Source organism: Aethina tumida, chromosome 5 (genome assembly GCF_024364675.1).
Source record: "Aethina tumida isolate Nest 87 chromosome 5, icAetTumi1.1, whole genome shotgun sequence".
NCBI classification, from domain to species: Eukaryota; Metazoa; Arthropoda; class Insecta; order Coleoptera; family Nitidulidae; genus Aethina; species Aethina tumida.
Genome location: NC_065439.1, coordinates 24,667,678 through 24,685,984, shown reverse-complemented (window position 1 = coordinate 24,685,984; position 18,307 = coordinate 24,667,678). Strand labels below are relative to the sequence as shown.

The following is an 18,307-nucleotide window of genomic DNA, read 5'->3' as shown; positions in this document are numbered from 1 at the left end:
GATAACTGTACCTTTGGACTTAAAATTAAAATAAATAAAACAAGACATAAATAATAATTTTGCTAGCAATACGTTTTATTAAAAAACGAATATTTAAATATCAAATATTTCTATACATTTGACACGTCCATGATTTTACAGGTGTGCATCCATTTTAGGGTATTTTTGCGAAAATCGCAAGGTTGGCAGTACTGATCGCGAACCGAAAAAGAAATGTCGTCACTGATTTACACATGTGTGGATTTTCGCATATAATCGCATTTATCTGATACGAGAGAAGTGCGATAAGACGAGCCGATCGACCGTGGATGTCAACAAAGTGATAGGTGCCGCGTTCGGAATTGTTGTGAGGCCGCGATAACAATTGTGCCCGTGTTATTTCACGTTACACCCCTCGGTGCCGAGAAAGGTCGCGATAAAAAATTGATTTTGTTCCAATCGGAGGCGATTCAGATTGCCGATTGAAATGTTTCATAAACTGGAAGATATTAGATGATCGCTTTGGAATATCGGTGAGTATTTAGGTGGTTTTTGAATTGTGGCACGGTGCCAGTTATTCAATTTTATTACACACCCACCTGCTAATGCACTCAATCGCACCGATTTTGTTTACTTTTTACCGTGTTTACTTCTTCAACGGTCAATTTATTCATTTGTTTGACGCCTCAATTGACCAGCGGGCCTGTTATTTTGCCGAGATTGGCCGTTTCTTTTGTGTTAACTAGACCATCTTTCGAAATCGATGCTATTTTCGTTGTACTCAAATAAAAGAATCCGAATCGGAATTTTTTGCACTTCTAAAAATAAAACGGAGTGTGAAGCTGTGTTGTGACAATTCCCTGCAGTCCAGTTTATTATGCTAATCAATTTATTTGTTGGGATTCACAAATGTCAAGTGTCTGAACAGTTGTGGGTGTTTTGTTGATTTCAGAAGCAGCTATTTAATTACTTAAACTTACAATATGTTTTCATAACAAATAAACGAATTAAAAATAGGATGTTCTGCAAGAAATTGTGCCCCAGAATGTCAGTTTTTTATAATTTTCGATGTATCATATTTAATGTTTTTGGCAGAATGAAAATATTAAAAATAAACAAAATTCAAGGGGAAGTTTTTGTCTACCTCATAATAATAACAATATTATCCAATAATATAAACAATTTACTTCAGTCAACATATTTATTTGATTAGGATATAACATTATATTTGGATAATTTAGTGGAATATTGAAAAATCATCAGACAATTTTGGCACAGTTTCTATTCTAAACATAGGAAATTAGCCATTAAGTATTTTTAAAGTTGACAGTGTGATTTATACAATTGATATTTTTAATAAATTATATAAGTAAACAGTATTTTTATTATTAATTTATCATTTTTAGCTTTAAATTAATATATTTTTTTCAAAACTATGATGAATTATAGTTATTAACCTTCATCATGCCAAACTCCATTTGATAGATGGGAGTGAGGCACATAAATGTCTTCATCCATCATATAAACATTTAAATGAACTTGAATTTTCCTTTTTAAGGTGACATCATATTAAACTTAAAATATTTTTCATTGTAAATTTTAAAGTGTGTTTACATTTATGAATAACACAATTCACACATTCAACAATTTAAATTGGAAATCTGTAGTCGGATATTGTTACGTTATATGCAAATTAAGAAATTTGACCCTATCTCTTTAATGTTATCTTACAATTACAAAATATTAAATGATCTCAGAAAAACAGTTATTTTATTACATTGAAGAATTTCTGCTGATGTGTAAGTATAAAACTGGAATGTAATTAATTGTCTAATTAAATTGTTTGTATAAGTTTAACGTAACTAATTTAATATTAATAAATTGTGCTGTTGTGGCAATATTAGTATTCTTATAGGATCACTTCCAATATTCAATAAGAGTGTAAATTGTTGTTAACTTAGTATGTCGCCTTAACGTGTCAATGTACAAGCTTCTTGTGCATAAGTATTGTGTTGTCACGCGTGTCATGTGTATATATGTGTTGTCCAGGTGGCGTAGCAGAAGCGGGAGGGTCGTCGGTATCGCGTCCCAAGTGGCGGCGCCATGGACGGCGTCGGTGGCCGGAGACGGCTCGCGGTCAAGTCCTCGGCCGAGGACCAGGCCCTCGACCAGATCGCCAAGGAGGTAAGTCGTTCACATGGAGATTCACAACTAGAAACGATCGGAATTCGGCTGAGCTATTGGGTTACCTCCGCACATATCTTGGCACCGTGGTCCGTTTGACTCGATTTAATTATAGAACGGGAGAAAAATGACTCACGACGGGAATACCGCGGGGAATTCCACCGCGGCGAAGGGGGCATTTGTTTTGAGACCAAACACTGAGAGGATACGAGGAAACGTTTGGCTCACGCCGGGATTCCGTCGATGTCCATGCAGTATGGTCGCGTTGGACATTGGGGTTGGGTTAATGTGGACGGTATGGCTTCGCATTAACGTGCCTAGGAAGATTAAGCGTGTTGTTGCGCCTCTGGTTTTGTGCTGGTCGCATTGTTCTGGGATGAAATTTGTTTTATTCAATCGGTAGTAACATGCTGCACCGATTGGTTTTAATTATGACCTGTACAAATACATCGAGCATATGGACCCAAGGCCGGAGCAATGTCTATTTTTAAATTATACTCTATTTGGTTCTTGGATGCTATTTGTTGAACCGAATGCATGATTGACGGTGTAAAGGTACATTTTACTGTTAGGAAAAATTTATTAAACTATGAGCCATCGATGTGATAATGTTGCGTTTATCATTCAATATGAATTGACCATTGTTTCGTTTAGAATTTTTCTACGAAACATGAAGATATAAATTTAAAATTGTTCTATTCAAGTTTTATCAATGTTTGATTTAATAGGGAATGTTCTTGTTCAAATTTAAGGAAAAACTATTAATTAACAATAATTGTTTCACTTAGAAATGGAAACAACCATAAATTTAATAATAAAAATTTTAATTTAAAAACTACAGGGTTGTTTAATTTAATTTAATTTATTATTTTCTAAATATAATTAAAGAATTAATTAAAGAAGACAGATGAACTAACTTGAAATCGTCAAGTCTTCCTATAATTGTTCCTTACAACTAAAATTTGAAAAAAAAAATTGATAAATCAATATATCTTGATGAATCGAAACCCATTATTCAACATATTGCTGACAAACATAATATCATATGTCGATAAGAAAAGAAAACGTGCTGAACCACTAACAATGTGTACAATGTGAGGTAATTAAACGTAATTAATTAGGATGTCTACGAAACGATCTTCGGTGTAGATTCTTATCCGGTTTCCAGAAATAGAGGCGCGTGCAGATCGGACTGCCGGATGGTGAAGTTGATCGAAGCCGGAAACGGCATTGGGTAATACCTTTCTTGTCGTTCGTCACCGGTAACATTTGATAACGTTACGTACACCCGGTTATTTATAACATTCCGTTCCCCTAATTTAATTTTAGAAACTGGGGAAGCGGTTGAGTTAAATGGCAATAATCAATCTCCGTGGTGAAATTTCAAACGTTACTTTTAATTTGGTTTGTTTCGAAAGAGTTGAAGAGTAATTAGTTGGAATTTTTCTGATTTTGCCACTTTCAAGGAACTGGTATTTTAATAATATTAGGAATGTTGTCGATAAACCGATAAAAGTTTATTTAAATATAATTTCCAGTTGGTTTTTCTATAAAATTAATACGATTTCTGATTAATATTAACATTTAGATGGAATTATCAATAAAATTAGATACGTTAGTTACTAATTAGTCGAAGTTTTATTGATGTTCCCATTTTCAGGAAACTGATGTTCTGCTCTTACTAAACATTTTGTCGATAACACGATCAAAATTTATTTAAATCTAATTTCCAGTTGGTATTTCCTTAATATGAATTCTGATTTTTATTAAAATTTAGATGGAATTATTAAAAAAATTGAGGTACGTTACTAATTAGTCGAAATTTTGTTGATGTTCCCATTTTCAGGAAACTGAAAATATAAAATTTCTCCTTCATTAATTTTTAAACATGAAAGCAAAAATAATTAATGAATGAAATTAAATAATACAGATAACAAATTAAAGCTTTGAGTTGTCTGAATGATTTACTATTAAACTTAAAAATATATTTGTGATAAGGAATGAGGAAAACTTCATAGGAATCCTTTTTTATTTTTTATATAAGATCTATGTAAATTTTATATCCAACCAAAATATATTGATTAAATTTATTTTGAAAAAAATTATCAGTGTAATTTTAAGATAAGAAAATTTTTTTCAGATGTGTTCTTGTGTATAATTCAATAAATTAATATGAATAATGATTTACATCAAAAGTTAGGTACAATTATGGGAGAAAATGTGGTACGTTACTAATTTGTCGAAATTTTGTTTGTTGTTGCCATATTTAGGAAACTAATATTCTGTTCATGTTTTAATTAATATGAATTCTGATTTATATTAAAATTTATGTAAAATTATGTGAAAAAATGTGCTGATTAGTCGAAATTTTGTTGATTGACTAATTTTGCTTAAAATGTGTGTATTTTATTAACTAGCTACAATTATGTGTCTTTTGTTGTTGAAATTTTAATTAGATCGACATAATGTTGGTGATATTGATAGCCAATTAGCAGCAAACATTGACCAATTAATCTAATACAAAATTAATTATTGCCAGGTAAAACTTGTACTAATTAAGTGCAGATCGAAAAAATGGTACAGTTGGTCGTCCTCTTAGTCGCGTAATCTCAATATCTAATTTATTAGGGTTGGGAGACGTTCTATTTTGATGCACACGTACACACCGAGAAAATCGCTTCTAAATCCGTATCGCCGAGGTGTGCGTGTGTGTGTGTGTATTGGCCGTTCGGATGCGTGCCCGTCGTATATTGTCAGGGCGTTTCGAAAATAAAAACGTTCATCAATGCTGACATCTCGTCCGAGAAACCATTAATTTTCCAGGAGGGGATTTATGTTTATATGTTGATTGTAAAATTATAGCTGTGGGCTCGACAAAACCGGGTCGTATGTTTTAATTATTTTGGAATTGTTGCCAGAAATTGTTGCTGCAGCGTCTAAATCGGTGTTCCCGAGTTGGGCTGCAGCGGCCAAATAGGACACGTCTTTTTCGTAAGGTTTATTCTTTTGTACAGGGTTATTTGGTTATAGTTTAACCACCAATTTTTATTTTGTTGTTAGAGATGCATGGAAAAATTGTAAATAAAATTTGTTGTTACAATATACATTAAGAAAAATATGTTATAAACCCTATATCTGGTGATACAAGGACTCCACTGGACTTTTAAGCACTGTACAAATTTTGTATATTTTTTTGTTTCTCTTGCAATAAAATAGGGGGTGTACGCTTGAGACCTCCATTTGAGGGCAATTATTCTGATATTTTCGCGTGCACTTTCAGCGTGTGTGTGGCTAATTACACCGGGAGTACTTTCTATTCGTTCCGCCCTCTCGTTCACCAACTGCATTGTGACCGCAGACTAATCAAATCGATTTTCCTTGCACCCATTTATTACCCCCTTTCGGCTTCAGTGTTCGCAAGCGAAACAAGTTTGCCAAAGGTCGTCGTTTTTTTTTCGACCACGGCATGTTTCAGACGTCTGGCGCGTGACTGGGGGACGCCTGCTCTCGCAGGGGGTTGGGTTACTTCCGTGCCAGCGACACCGATGCGTCTCGACGCCGTGACGTCACCCCGTTTCCCATAGACATACGAGGCAGAGGTGAAGCACTTACTGTTGTATCATTTTAGTTACGTTCTCCGGCAAATCTAATTATTTTTTCGAATTAATTGGATAATGAACATCCGCAAATTACTGTGTGATTGGAGGTTGAGTGGTCGGACCGGTCGCGACCCATTTAATTGTTCTTTTGTGCGGCTCTTAATATTCCGCAGTCGGTACCGGAGTTGCTTGCTTTCAATTACGATACACGAGCATTTTCGTGTCCGACAACCTCCGCTAACGACATGTTTATTGGTCACGTAGCCGTTTCGGAAGTGCGAATGGAATTTAATTGCTATGAAAATGGCGACACGGATGTTATATAGTCTTTTATAACTGACAATCAATGGTGCCATTAATGCATAAGCTTTAATTTTTGGTCCTTTTGTGGCTACAATGTAAACTGTGTTTAATTTATCATGGTTGTTAATACAGTTTCTTTATGTACACCATTTGTTGTTTGCGGGTTAACATACCTATTGCATATTTATCGTGCAATAAAGCAATTATTTTATCTTAATTTTTTGTTTTCAGTTAAGTTAATTATGCTTAATTGCCTATTATTTTAAAAAAATAACATTTATAACTCAACTATTGGTTACTAATTGCATATTTTCAATTTGACTGACCAATTATAGGTTGCTTATTCAATATAAGTCATGCCTCATTACTGATACATTAACCATCACCGTTAGTGTCGGTTGTAGTCGATTTAAATAAGAATTAAATGGCAATTAATCCTCTGAGAATTTTAAGTATAATAGAGAAATTAAGAAAATCACTTAGTGCTTCAATGTAAACAACAGAATATATCGTAATTTAGGATAAGAAAATATTTTTCATTTGTTTCCTTGTGTATAATTTAATAATTATTTTAGACAAAATTATGGGAAAAAATTTCTTGTTCATCAATAGATAATCAAAGCAAAAATAAATAATAAATGAAATGAAATAATATAGACAACTAATAATAATAGATATTTAAAAGCTTTTTAATCAACGTCATTTCAGGGTAACAAATATATTTAAAAATAGATTTGTGATAAGAAATGAGGAATTCTTTTTTATTTACTATATAATGTCTATATAAATTTTATATCCAACCAAAATATAGTGAATAAATTTAATTTAAAAAAATTATCAGTGTGAAAGTAAAAATAAATAATGAAGGAAATAAAATAATACAGACAATAAATAATAATAATTTTTAATCATGAAAGCAAAAATAAATAATAGATCAGTATCATTAAGCTTTTTCAATGGTTAATAATTAAACTTAAAAATAGATATGAAATAAAAAATGAGGAAAATTTCATAGGAATTGTTTTAATTTATTATCTATATAAATTTTGTACCCAACCAAAGTATATGGAATAAATTTAATTTTGAAAAAAAATGTAATTGTAATCTAGGATAAGAAAATATTTTTCAAATATTTTCCTGTAAATAATTCAATAGATTTTTTTATACAAAATTATGAAAAAATACAACATTTTTGTTCATTAATTTATAATTATCAAAGCAAAAATAAATAATGAAGGTTTACTAAGTTTTTTGAGTCGTTAATAAATAAACTAAAAATAGATTTGTGATAAAAAATGAGGGGGGAAATGGAAATTCTTTTTTATTTATTATATATAATATATAAATTTAATTCTGAAAAATAGTTGGAAAAGAAAATATTTTTCAATAATTCATTAAATTATTTCAGACAAAATTTTGGAAAAAAACAATTTTTTTTCATTAATTCATATTTTTTTTTATTATATAATATCTATATAAATTTTATACCCACACAAAATATACTGAATAAATTTAATTTTGAGAATATTGCAATATTTCCTTATATTTCAAGAAATTTATGTTCTTCTTTACATAATTATTACAATAATTATTATTATAAAAAATGATAATTATTCAGATAAGTATCGACTTCTAATGATTAGAATTATTATTTTCTTAGAGAGTTATGGCATAATATATTATTGTAGACAAATTTTGTGGGAATACGAAAATTATCGGTTTATAACGTTATATTAAAATATATTTGTTTTATTAATAAATATGTAATTTTAACCATACAATAACTTACCTGTTGTATACACAGAACACAACTAAATAGAAATTAAACGATTATCATATAGTTATCATCATTATTGTTGTCTATATATAAAATGTTACCCAAATATTTGAAGTTCTCTTATCTTAATTAAGTCACATTTAATTATTTTGCGTTTTAATTAGGTTATTTATATTTTTTCTGGTAAATGTATTATATAAAATTAACCTGCTTTCAAAAATGAACTTTTTTTATTTATTTAGTATTAGTAATTGTACTACGTAATATAAATTGACAAAGCAACGCAGCTGTGCTGAATTTTGATGAAATTTTTGAGTCCATTTACGTGGCGAGAAATCCGTCTAGTTTCGAGCGATATCTGTGGATTTTTGGGCGATGAACTCGCGTCTCAGGAGGGTCCTATGGCCGCATCTCTCGAGAAGGTATTTATGAATAGTTGCATACCGATCGGCTCAGTCTTTTGCACCGGCCTCTCCCGGTCGCATCTTCCGCCACGTTCCCCGAATACCGGACACACTGAAAATCGTGCTACGAACAGGCAACAACAATCCGCCAGCTAATTGTGTTCGTTCGAAAACGGAAAAAGTGGCACGTTCCGTTGAGTTTGTTCTGTAATTTTGACGCCGTCGTTGACGTGGTCGCGTGTCTTATCACACGGTCACATGGTGGTGTTGGCGGACCGCCGTTCCGTGATCAGCATCATGGTGTTGCCGAAGATGGAACGGGTGGCGAGTTGGGCGTCGCTGGCGGGTTTCGCCAAGACGCCGTGCATCAGCGATTGTTTGCAGGAAAACAAGAAGCCGCACGTGCTTATCGTGACCACGGTGTCAAAGTGCAAGAAAAATGTAAGTTTCCCATATTCATCATCGATTTGAGCAGGTGACTTTGTTTAAACAATCGAGTTTTTACTGTGAAAGTGTTACACTTACATTTCGTCATAAATGAAATGAAAGAAGGTATTTTAAATTAAGTTAATTGTTATAGAAACCTAATATAATATTTTTGCTGTCAATTTTGTTTAGCCTCCTGACTATTCGCATTATTGAATTCCTAATTGGTCTGGGGAAAATATTGACAATCGTTGCTAATTGAATTATTACTTCCATATAGTGTAAAATTATGTATTACCCATAAATAATATTCCATAAAATAAGCATAAATTAAATATAAAAAATAGTATTTATATTAATTGTCCACTTCATATTTAATGTGATTAATTGAATACTAATTAATAAACATTTCATAGTTTCTTATACGTTAAATATTTTGTTTTTTATATATTTTACCGGTTTCTGCCATAATCTAAAATAATTCTTATTTTTAATAAAGATGACATTTTGTGAATTACCAAATATATTTCTTTTAATTCAATAAAATTTGTTATTTATGACATCAAACAGTCCAAATTGAGTGAGTTAAAATTATGTTAATTCTTGTGAAGTTCTCCTTTGTTAGTTTCTTATATTTTTAATATTTTCTATTTTTTTGTGTATTTTCCCAAATATTCCTGATATAATAATAAATAATTCTTATTTTTAATATGAAATAACTTTATTTCAAATTGATGTCGTGTCAGTTATCAAACATATTTGTGAGTTTTCTTTTAGTTTAACAAATTTTGTTATTTGTGACTTCAAACAGTCTAAAATGAATAAATTAAGATTATATTAATTCTTGTGAAGTTCTCCTTTGGAGTTTTGTTATATTTTTAGTATTTTCTATTTTTTTGTGCATTTTCACAAATATTCCTGATATAAACTAAAATAATTTTTATTTTTAACATGAAATAATTTTATTTCAAATTGATGTCGTGTCAGTTATCAAACATATTTGTAATTTTTCTTTTAGTTTAACAAATTTTATTATTTATGATATCAAACAGTCTAAAATGAATGAATTAAGATTATGTTAATTCTTGTGAAGTTCTCCTTTGGAGTTTTCTTATATTATTAATATTTTCTATTTTTTTTGTGTATTTTCCCAAAATATTCCTGATATAAACTAAAATAATTCTTATTTTTAATATGAAATTATTTTATTTCAAGTTGATGTCGTGTCAGTTATCAAACATATTTATAATTTTCCTTTTAGTTTAACAAATTTTGTTATTTGTGACATCAAACAGTCAAAAATGAATGAATTGAAGTTTTCTTACATTTTTAATATTTTCTACTCTTTTGTGTGTCTTGTTTTTAATATGCAACAATTTTATTCCAAATAGATATCTTGTCAATATTCAAACATAATTGTATTTTTTTTTTAATTGAATAAATTTTATTTATTACTTTAAACAGTATAAAATGAATGAGTTAAAAATAATGTTCATTCTTGTGAAGTTCTCATTTGGTATTTGTTTATATTTGTAATATTTTCAACTTTTTTGAGTATTTTCCCAAATATTTCTGCTAAAAATTAAAATAATTCTTATCATATTTAATATATTCTTATTTAATAATATTATCTGCTAAAATAATTAATATAAAATCATTTTACTCAAGGATAATACCTTGTTCAATTGTTATACGTATTTATTATTTTGCATTTATTAAAAGTAATTTATCTGATAAAATAAATATAAAAAGAGCATAAAATTATGTTAATATTTATGAAGTAGAAACAGTACAATAATATATTATTCCCACAATATTACAATAAATTTCCAATATAATAATTATTTCCGTACGTGTCAATTTATTATTTATACATAAATATTCCATAAATTAATCATAAAATGAGTATAAAAAATGTTTTTATTAATTGCTCTAATGTAATATTTTAATGTTTACATTTTTAATTAACAAGACATTTAATACTTTTGTTGAATTCTAATAAATGTTATTTGTTACATCAAACGGTAAAAAGTGAATTAGTTGAAAATCTCTTATATAAAACTGTACCAGCACAAATATTCAGGTGGCTATTTTTCGCTTCTGAAAGAAAACAGGCACAAAAATAAATTTTGCCGATGGATAGGTCAGTAGTAAACGGGCAAATGTGTGTCTGCTTTATATATTTAGATTCAATTTCTGCATGTGCACTTGCGACCAAACGAAAATGTCTACTGTCCTAAATTAAGATGTTTAAAAAATAATCTTTCAAGGATTTCGATGTCTGCTACGTCTGGTACTTACCGATTATCACTTAAGAACTTCTGAGGTCCTTGTTGTTGTATTGTTTTATATTTGACCGTTATCTGTTACAAATATTTTGTCAATTTAGTAACAGGAAAACCGTATTTGCAGATAAAACGACATTTCCGTACACTTCTGTCGTTCGATAAGATGTTTTTTCTACGTGTTAAACAATTGTAGGGATTTATATCTACAAAACATTGGTTGTTTGGCATTGATTGTTTATTTTAGCAGTGTGTCTGTTGTACAAGCCGTAAACATTCTTGTGATATACCCATAATAAATTTCATTTTATTTACGTTGACTTTAAAAATGTGATCCCTTGACTCATTCTCTTAAACGATGATGTCAAGCCTTGCATCATCACAAATATTCCACAAATTAAAAACACGGTCAAACATTTTTTTGGAATAAATGCAGGTGCCATAAACGAGGCTTAATGGTCTGCTGAATTGGATGATTGGCATTATTTAAAATCATTAACTGGTTAAACGCTTCCAAACTGTATTTTAATGCATCAGCAGCTCGGGCATTATTTGAACGTGTAAAGCACACCTATGTTACAAATTGATTAGTTTTACGAGTTTTTAATTAAACGCTAATAGGCATTAAGTGCGTTGGGAGTGGAGACTGCACATTTCAATATAATTTGGCTGGAACAACAAAAAATATCACAGGAAGTAATGTCAATTTTATCCGACACAATATGCAGATAAATCGAACGGATTCCTGGGGACGTTGCATCCTTATCGCATGTCTCCTTGCCTTATCAAGATACGCAAAAATGAGTCGTATAAAGACCCGGCAAAATTTTTTTCTAGCCGTGCGGCCACTGACGGAAAACGGCGAGTAAGTAACGTTCACCGATGCCACGTGATCGAACTGTTTTCGCTTATCAAACGCGTTTCGAGTGTTCCGACCGTAATCGAGACACATTGGTGAAATTGTTTTTTGGGTTCGGTGCGTTTTTGGGCTGGGTTCGCGGATAAAATGGATAAGGGCGAGAACGAAGGGCGGCAGGGAGTCGCCGTGGCCGCCGATGAGGCGGACAATTCCGACAACGACAAGCACAGTGACGACAGTTTGGAGTGCGACCGTTTAAGGACGAAGGATTCACATTCCGATAATAGCAATAGTGATTATTGTGACAGTTTGGACGGTTCTGATGGTGTGCCTAAAGTTAAGGGCAGTTCGGAGTTGAACAACAACCTGGTGCAACTGGACGGTGTGACCTGTACTGAATCCAGTGATCATGTCGAAACTCTAAGTTCTCATCAAGTACATCATGAGGATATAATTGCACATATTTTACAAAAAGAAAACGATAATGTATGTAGTCGAATAATAATATTAGGTTTTTTCTTGCTGATAAGATTGTAAGTCAAGGACGGAATTGCCATTTAGATTTCTCGGACTTTCGGGGTGATGCTATTAGTGAAACTGATGAAAAATATTTAGGATTAACTTGCATTTTATATTACCGATCATAAGGCCAAAGATTATCCAGTTATATTCCAGATATTAATGTTTGATTATCTTGATAAATATTGACATCACCTTTAGATGACGCTTATTTAAAGTACAACGTTTGTTATCAGGACAAATATTTTGAACCCAACAATTGAAATAAACAATTTTAAAACTTTAATCAATGCAATTTACAAATTTATTGTAATTTTCATGGCCTAAATTGCAATTAAAATAAATTTATCTTAAACTGCGACAGCAAAGTTACCATTAATATTCAGTTTTTTTTTTTAAATCAAAGTCGGTTATCAAAAATTGACATAATTGTCTCCAGTGATTGAAGTCAAGATACATCAAATTATGAGCAACTGTCGAGATATCTTGTCAACAGGCATGCAAGAAATGTTAAATTGCCTAGTAAGTAAACGATAACACGACTAAATTTAATTTTGTCCAAATTAACAGTACCTAAACAACCGGAGACATTAATTTTTATGTCGGTAACATCTCAGTACTTCTCGGCCACCAAATAACGATGTTTTCAAATTCTAGGCGGAGGCGCGGCTGTTCGCCAAGCGCCAGGCACGCGCCGAGGCCCGAGAGATCAGGATGCGGGAGCTGGAACGGCAGCAGAAGGAGCAGGAGGAGAACGCCGACCGGCAGTTCGACATGCTGGCCGCGTCCGATCCCGTGGGGGCGGCCGGTGCGAGGATCGCCGCCTCGCGACCGGCCGTCGTAGGGGCGGGCGCCGCGGTCGTCGCCAACCACCGGTACCTGTCGTCGCGACGCAGCAGCGAGGACTCGCTGGAGGACGGTGGCGGCGCGACTCTCAGGGACATCAGGGTAAGAAACGATTAAGTAGCCTTTAATCATTAAATCAAGAAACTTACACAATTACATAACATTTTGTCTTTAAGTACATATTTTCTTGCTTTACAATGGAAAAAAAAGTTGATTAAAATCGGACAAAAAATGCAGAATTTGAAGTGGCCCACACTGTATATGTAATGTATATCAAAAGTTACCATCATCTTTCAGCATTTTTGTAATAAATTGATGGCCTCAAAATTGGGTAATAAATTGGCGAGTGTATTTTGCTCATTAAATAATTAAAACACGACCCACATTATTTATTGTTATATTCCAAAACCATTTCTTGTAAGTTGATAAAGTGTTCAAGGATATTTTTAACAAATTGTATCACTCTCAATGGTTTATTTTGGTATCAAATGACAATATGAACGATTAAATACTTTTTTTAGCAACAACTACTACAAAGATTTATTTATACCCAAGTTGCATAATTAATCAACTACACTGCCAATTATTTGATTCATTCGATCACTCAAACCGTATTAGTTTAAATAGTGGTTTACGTTAATTGTGGCAAATAAAATGCAGAACAACGTGATTCTAACCCAATTAAATTTCCAGAATGAGATGAAGGAACTCGAGGAGAAGTTTCGGAAGGCGATGATCGCAAACGCTCAATTGGATAACGATAAATCTGCTCAAACATATCAACTGGAACTTTTGAAAGATAGGTGAGTAATTAACTTCCAAAAGATGAGTTTATATATTGCCACATTTAATCATTAGCATATACGTTATTTTTAATGAGCTTCCATATACTATATGTATATAGAAAGTGAGATGAGTCACAAACAATAAATTAAAGCTGTTGTATTATTGCATTGGACTAAGTCATCATACACATACTGTATATGGCCAAGGTAAAGAGGCTTTCTCTTTAACATTTGATCTAGACTCAATATTTTGTTGTACTAGTCGGTTTTTATGTCAATATTGGATTAATCATGCACAAAATACACAAATCAAGATAAAAAATTAATTCTGGTGTCATTCTGCCCTAATAGGTTAGAAGAATTGGAAGAGGAACACTCGCAGCTGCGACGCGAACACCGCGACAAGTGCCGGGAGCACGAACAGCTGAAGAGGGTGTGCGGCAAGCTGAAGGACGACCTGGCGGTGACGAGGTACGAGCTGGAGGAACGCGACCGGCTTATTGCCGAAAAGGGCCTGGTGATAGTGGGTGAGGACTCGCCGCCGGACGAGGAAGGCGCCACGACGCCCCGAAAGGCCCTCGTCACCGCCGAGAACGCCCAGCTGCTCAGGGAGGCGGGTGACGGCAGTTTAGGTACGAATGTCCCTCCCTAGAGTGAGTGTAGTTGTTGAATTTTGTTGTTCCAGATGTGCGGTTAGAGAGGTTCGCCAAGGAGAAGACGGAGCTCCAAGATCAAATTAGTCACTTAAAATTAGAATTAGAGGAGGAAAGGAGTAAACGGCGAAAGTCCAGTGCGGCCGGAAGCCTCAACGGACCGCTGTCGGACTATGACACCGACGATCTCCAAAGTAAGTACAAGTACTCCCATACAATGAACTTAATTTAATTGTCGTCGTTGAATATTAGGAGAGGCGAGCAAACAGCTGGCCGATTGGAAGTTCAGAGCCCAGAAGGCGGAGCAGGACGTTGCGACGCTGCAGGCGACGGTGGCGCGGCTTGAAAGTCAGGTGATACGGTACAAGACCGCCGCCGAGATTTCCGAACAATCCGAGGAGGCTCTAAAATCGGAGAAACGCAAATTGCAGAGAGAGGTGTGTACTAGCACTATGCTGCAAGCTTAGACACTTATACTAGGTGTTGAATGGGTGAAAGAACATGATTTCTTTAGAATTGATTTTTTATTTTTATTATCACTGGTGACAATCATGTTCTTTTAATATGAATGACATTATGTTACTGTATAGATGTGATATTATTATTTATTATTGGCTGTTATATTCCTTTTAGTTCCAGTCTTATTTATTGTTACAAAATTTCATTGGCAATAAACCTATTATTAATACTTTAACATGTTAGTGCCTGATCTTAATTAACCTGAATCCTTGGTACTAGTTGCATTTTTACCTGTTAGAAGTAGTTGCTTATTTTTTTATTATTTTGCAAATTTCAGGACTCTTTGACAGAATCTAATTCTAATGTCGAAATAGACTCACAATCAGATTCAATCGACAACGACTCAGACTCTTGGTAAATAACATCAAAACCAGCTTTTTTATACCTTATTGTTTTGCTTTTGTTTCGTCAAATTCAACTTGTTAAATGTCGCTTGATTAAATATTTATGACGAACATTATAAGGGTGTTGGTTATTTCTGAGTTAATAATCATTTACTAGCTCAGTAATAAAGTTGAATGGCCCTAAAACACCCTTACTTCTCATTCTCTCGAGCTCTCGTATATTATATGAAACGTAAAACCTGTATATGGTTCAGGTGAATAAACTAAACGAGCTACTGCAGCTGAAAGAAGCCACAAACGAGGCTCTTCTGAGACAACAAAAACGCCTGATGAACCGACGAGAGTCCACTGGAGTGCAATAAAGTTGTTGTAATGTAGGATTTGATCAATTAGTTACCCTTTGTGATAACAATACTAAAAACTACATAAAGGTGTTGTCATTTTTTATACATTTTGGTGTTAATTAATTAGTGACATGTGCATTTAGTTCACACCACAATGTATAAACATTTTTTTAATTAAAAAATGTAACTGGATTATCATACATTGTTATAGATATTATTTAATAATTTTGTACATTGCTTTGTGCATGTTAATTTATAATTTTTGGAACCCAATAAATAAACTATCCCCCCAGCTCACAGGCTTTTGTATGTAGGCTTGCCAGATACAATAATAAAACCTGTCCTAATTGTTTTTGTGTTCGTTCACTTTGTAGGCCAGAGAAGCAATGTCAAGAGCCGAAGAACTAGAGACGTCCAACACGCATCTGCTGAAGCGACTAGACAAATTGAAAAACGCAAAATCGGCGCTCTTGAAAGAACTTTGACAGTCCTCCAGGACCTAGTTGCTCTCAGGATCTGTTATTGTTTACGTTGCGGTCCCGTCGAGTTAAAAAGTGAGGTGGAAAAAATTTCAGCATATGAACGAGGATAGTCATAACTTTTTTTAACTAAACAATATTTTTAATTTATTTTAATTGTGAATAGATACGTTTTAATGTGTTTTAACCGTTCATTTTTATATAGTTACGCGAAAGGTATATTTTTTGTTAATAGTAAATAATTGTGCATAATAGGACATGTGCAGGACTGTTTCGTGTTTCTATAGCCAAGTGGGTTCCATTTAAAATATTATCAGTACTAAATTGAAACTATTTTAAATGCCTAGACACTCCAGAAATACGGAATACACTGTAGGATCATATGATATTGATCACAGCTTTTTTAATGAATCAGTGCCTAAATGTGTAGCCCAGTAATTAATCAGTGAGTACATTCTACATCAATTAAAAGTGTTGAATAGTAAATAATTGTTTTAAACAATCCACATTTATTTATTTCGTGTTTCATAAATGAGATTTGTCAATATACTGTATTTATTTGTTTAGATTATAGGACTATTTCTTTTTTGTAAATATGTGTATTTTGTCTCAGGATTGAGTATTTATACCAATATATCAATTTGTGAAATGTGTGAATGGTCGAATTAGGTATTTGACGGTTTGGACGTTTCTTAAGAGCTTTCTTTGCTAATTAAATACTTTTACAGATTGTTGCAAAATTATGCCAGATAAACTTTGGACTGGCACGCCACTCTAAACGTAAATGAGCCATTTTCGTTCGAAAATTTTGCTGCATTCTGTACAATGATTGTAGGAAATATTCCTACTGGCTCAATAGTTTTTTACTAAAACACCACTAGCATCAAATTATTCCATATAATTATTTATGTTATTTTTTTTACCTTCTTTTTCTTATACTCAGACGCGAACAAATTACTACTTTCATTATAATGAAAGGTAAAGAAAATGAACATAAATTAAGAGTAGACCATATTTTGTTGTATTTTATAAAGTCATTTTGTGATTTTATCGCTTATTTTTTCAAATTGTAACAGCAATTGTAAAGTAACGCTTAAATTTATATGTACATATGAAATATGTGATTTCTGTTTATACATCAATAATCATTTGGTAAAAGGTAAAAAATAAACTAATTTATAAAAACTTTGTTTTATTTTTATTTACTGATGAATAATTTATTATTATGAATTATTAAATTTAATTTTTTATTCTTTTAATATTTTAATTTTTACTTTATCAATTTAAATTTATTTTAAAGTTGATAATTAATTTTTAATTCAAAAGTTTTAAACATTAATAAATTTTAATTATATTATCAAGCTTATTTAAAATAATACTACTTGTAAGTAATTTATTATTATAATATTTTTGATGTTGATAATTTTTTAAAATATTTTAATTTTTAAATTAAAAAATTTTGAATTTTAAAAATACAACAAATTTAAGACGATTTAACATTTTACATAATCAAAATTATATAAAATAGTGCTAATAATATATTTATTAATAAATTATTGCAATATAATTTAAAAAATTTTATTTTTATCTAATTTTTAGCAGATTTTAAGATTTCAAGATTATTTAAAATAAAATATGAAATTTTTGATTAATTCGTTATTTTGCCACTTGCTTCAAATATTACTTTAAAATTATTGTTATTACAAATTTTTGGAATATTATTGCAGTTATAAATGTTTAATTTTAAATAATTAATAATAATTTTAATAATCTAATTTATCCAGTTTAATTAAATATTTAATTTTTTCAAGATATAGAGTTATTAAAAAATATTTTAACTATTAAGATTATTTAAATTATTTTGACATTTCTGATAAATTCTTAATTATTTTACCATTTTATTCAAATATTTCTTTAAAATTAATTCTAAATTTAAGGGTTGTTATTACAGTCATAAATTTTTAATTACTCATTATAATTCACTTAAAATCAAATGTTTAGT

The 18,307-nt window shown here is 31.6% G+C and overlaps 1 protein-coding gene across 7 annotated transcripts; it reads left to right on the top strand.

Annotated features, from left to right (window-relative positions):
- Nucleotides 1–199: 199 nt before the first annotated feature.
- On the top strand, nucleotides 200–17,491 carry LOC109604569 (leucine-rich repeat flightless-interacting protein 2). Of its 7 annotated transcripts, none has more exons than XM_049968281.1 (8): nucleotides 200–512; nucleotides 2,029–2,163; nucleotides 12,993–13,283; nucleotides 13,875–13,984; nucleotides 14,318–14,598; nucleotides 14,652–14,813; nucleotides 14,872–15,056; nucleotides 16,201–17,491. In XM_049968281.1, exons 2-8 carry the CDS (start codon nucleotides 2,083–2,085, stop codon nucleotides 16,309–16,311), a joined length of 1,221 nt encoding a protein of 406 aa, XP_049824238.1. In that variant the 5' UTR covers nucleotides 200–512; nucleotides 2,029–2,082; the 3' UTR covers nucleotides 16,312–17,491. The 7 variants fall into 7 exon arrangements, with proteins under 7 accessions (XP_049824238.1, XP_049824239.1, XP_019876665.1 ...); XM_049968279.1 differs by lacking the exons at nucleotides 200–512; nucleotides 2,029–2,163 and adding exons at nucleotides 11,708–12,302; nucleotides 15,416–15,492; XM_049968280.1 differs by lacking the exons at nucleotides 200–512; nucleotides 2,029–2,163 and adding exons at nucleotides 11,709–12,302; nucleotides 15,737–15,856 and having other exon boundaries at nucleotides 16,201–16,326.
- Nucleotides 17,492–18,307: the final 816 nt, after the last annotated feature.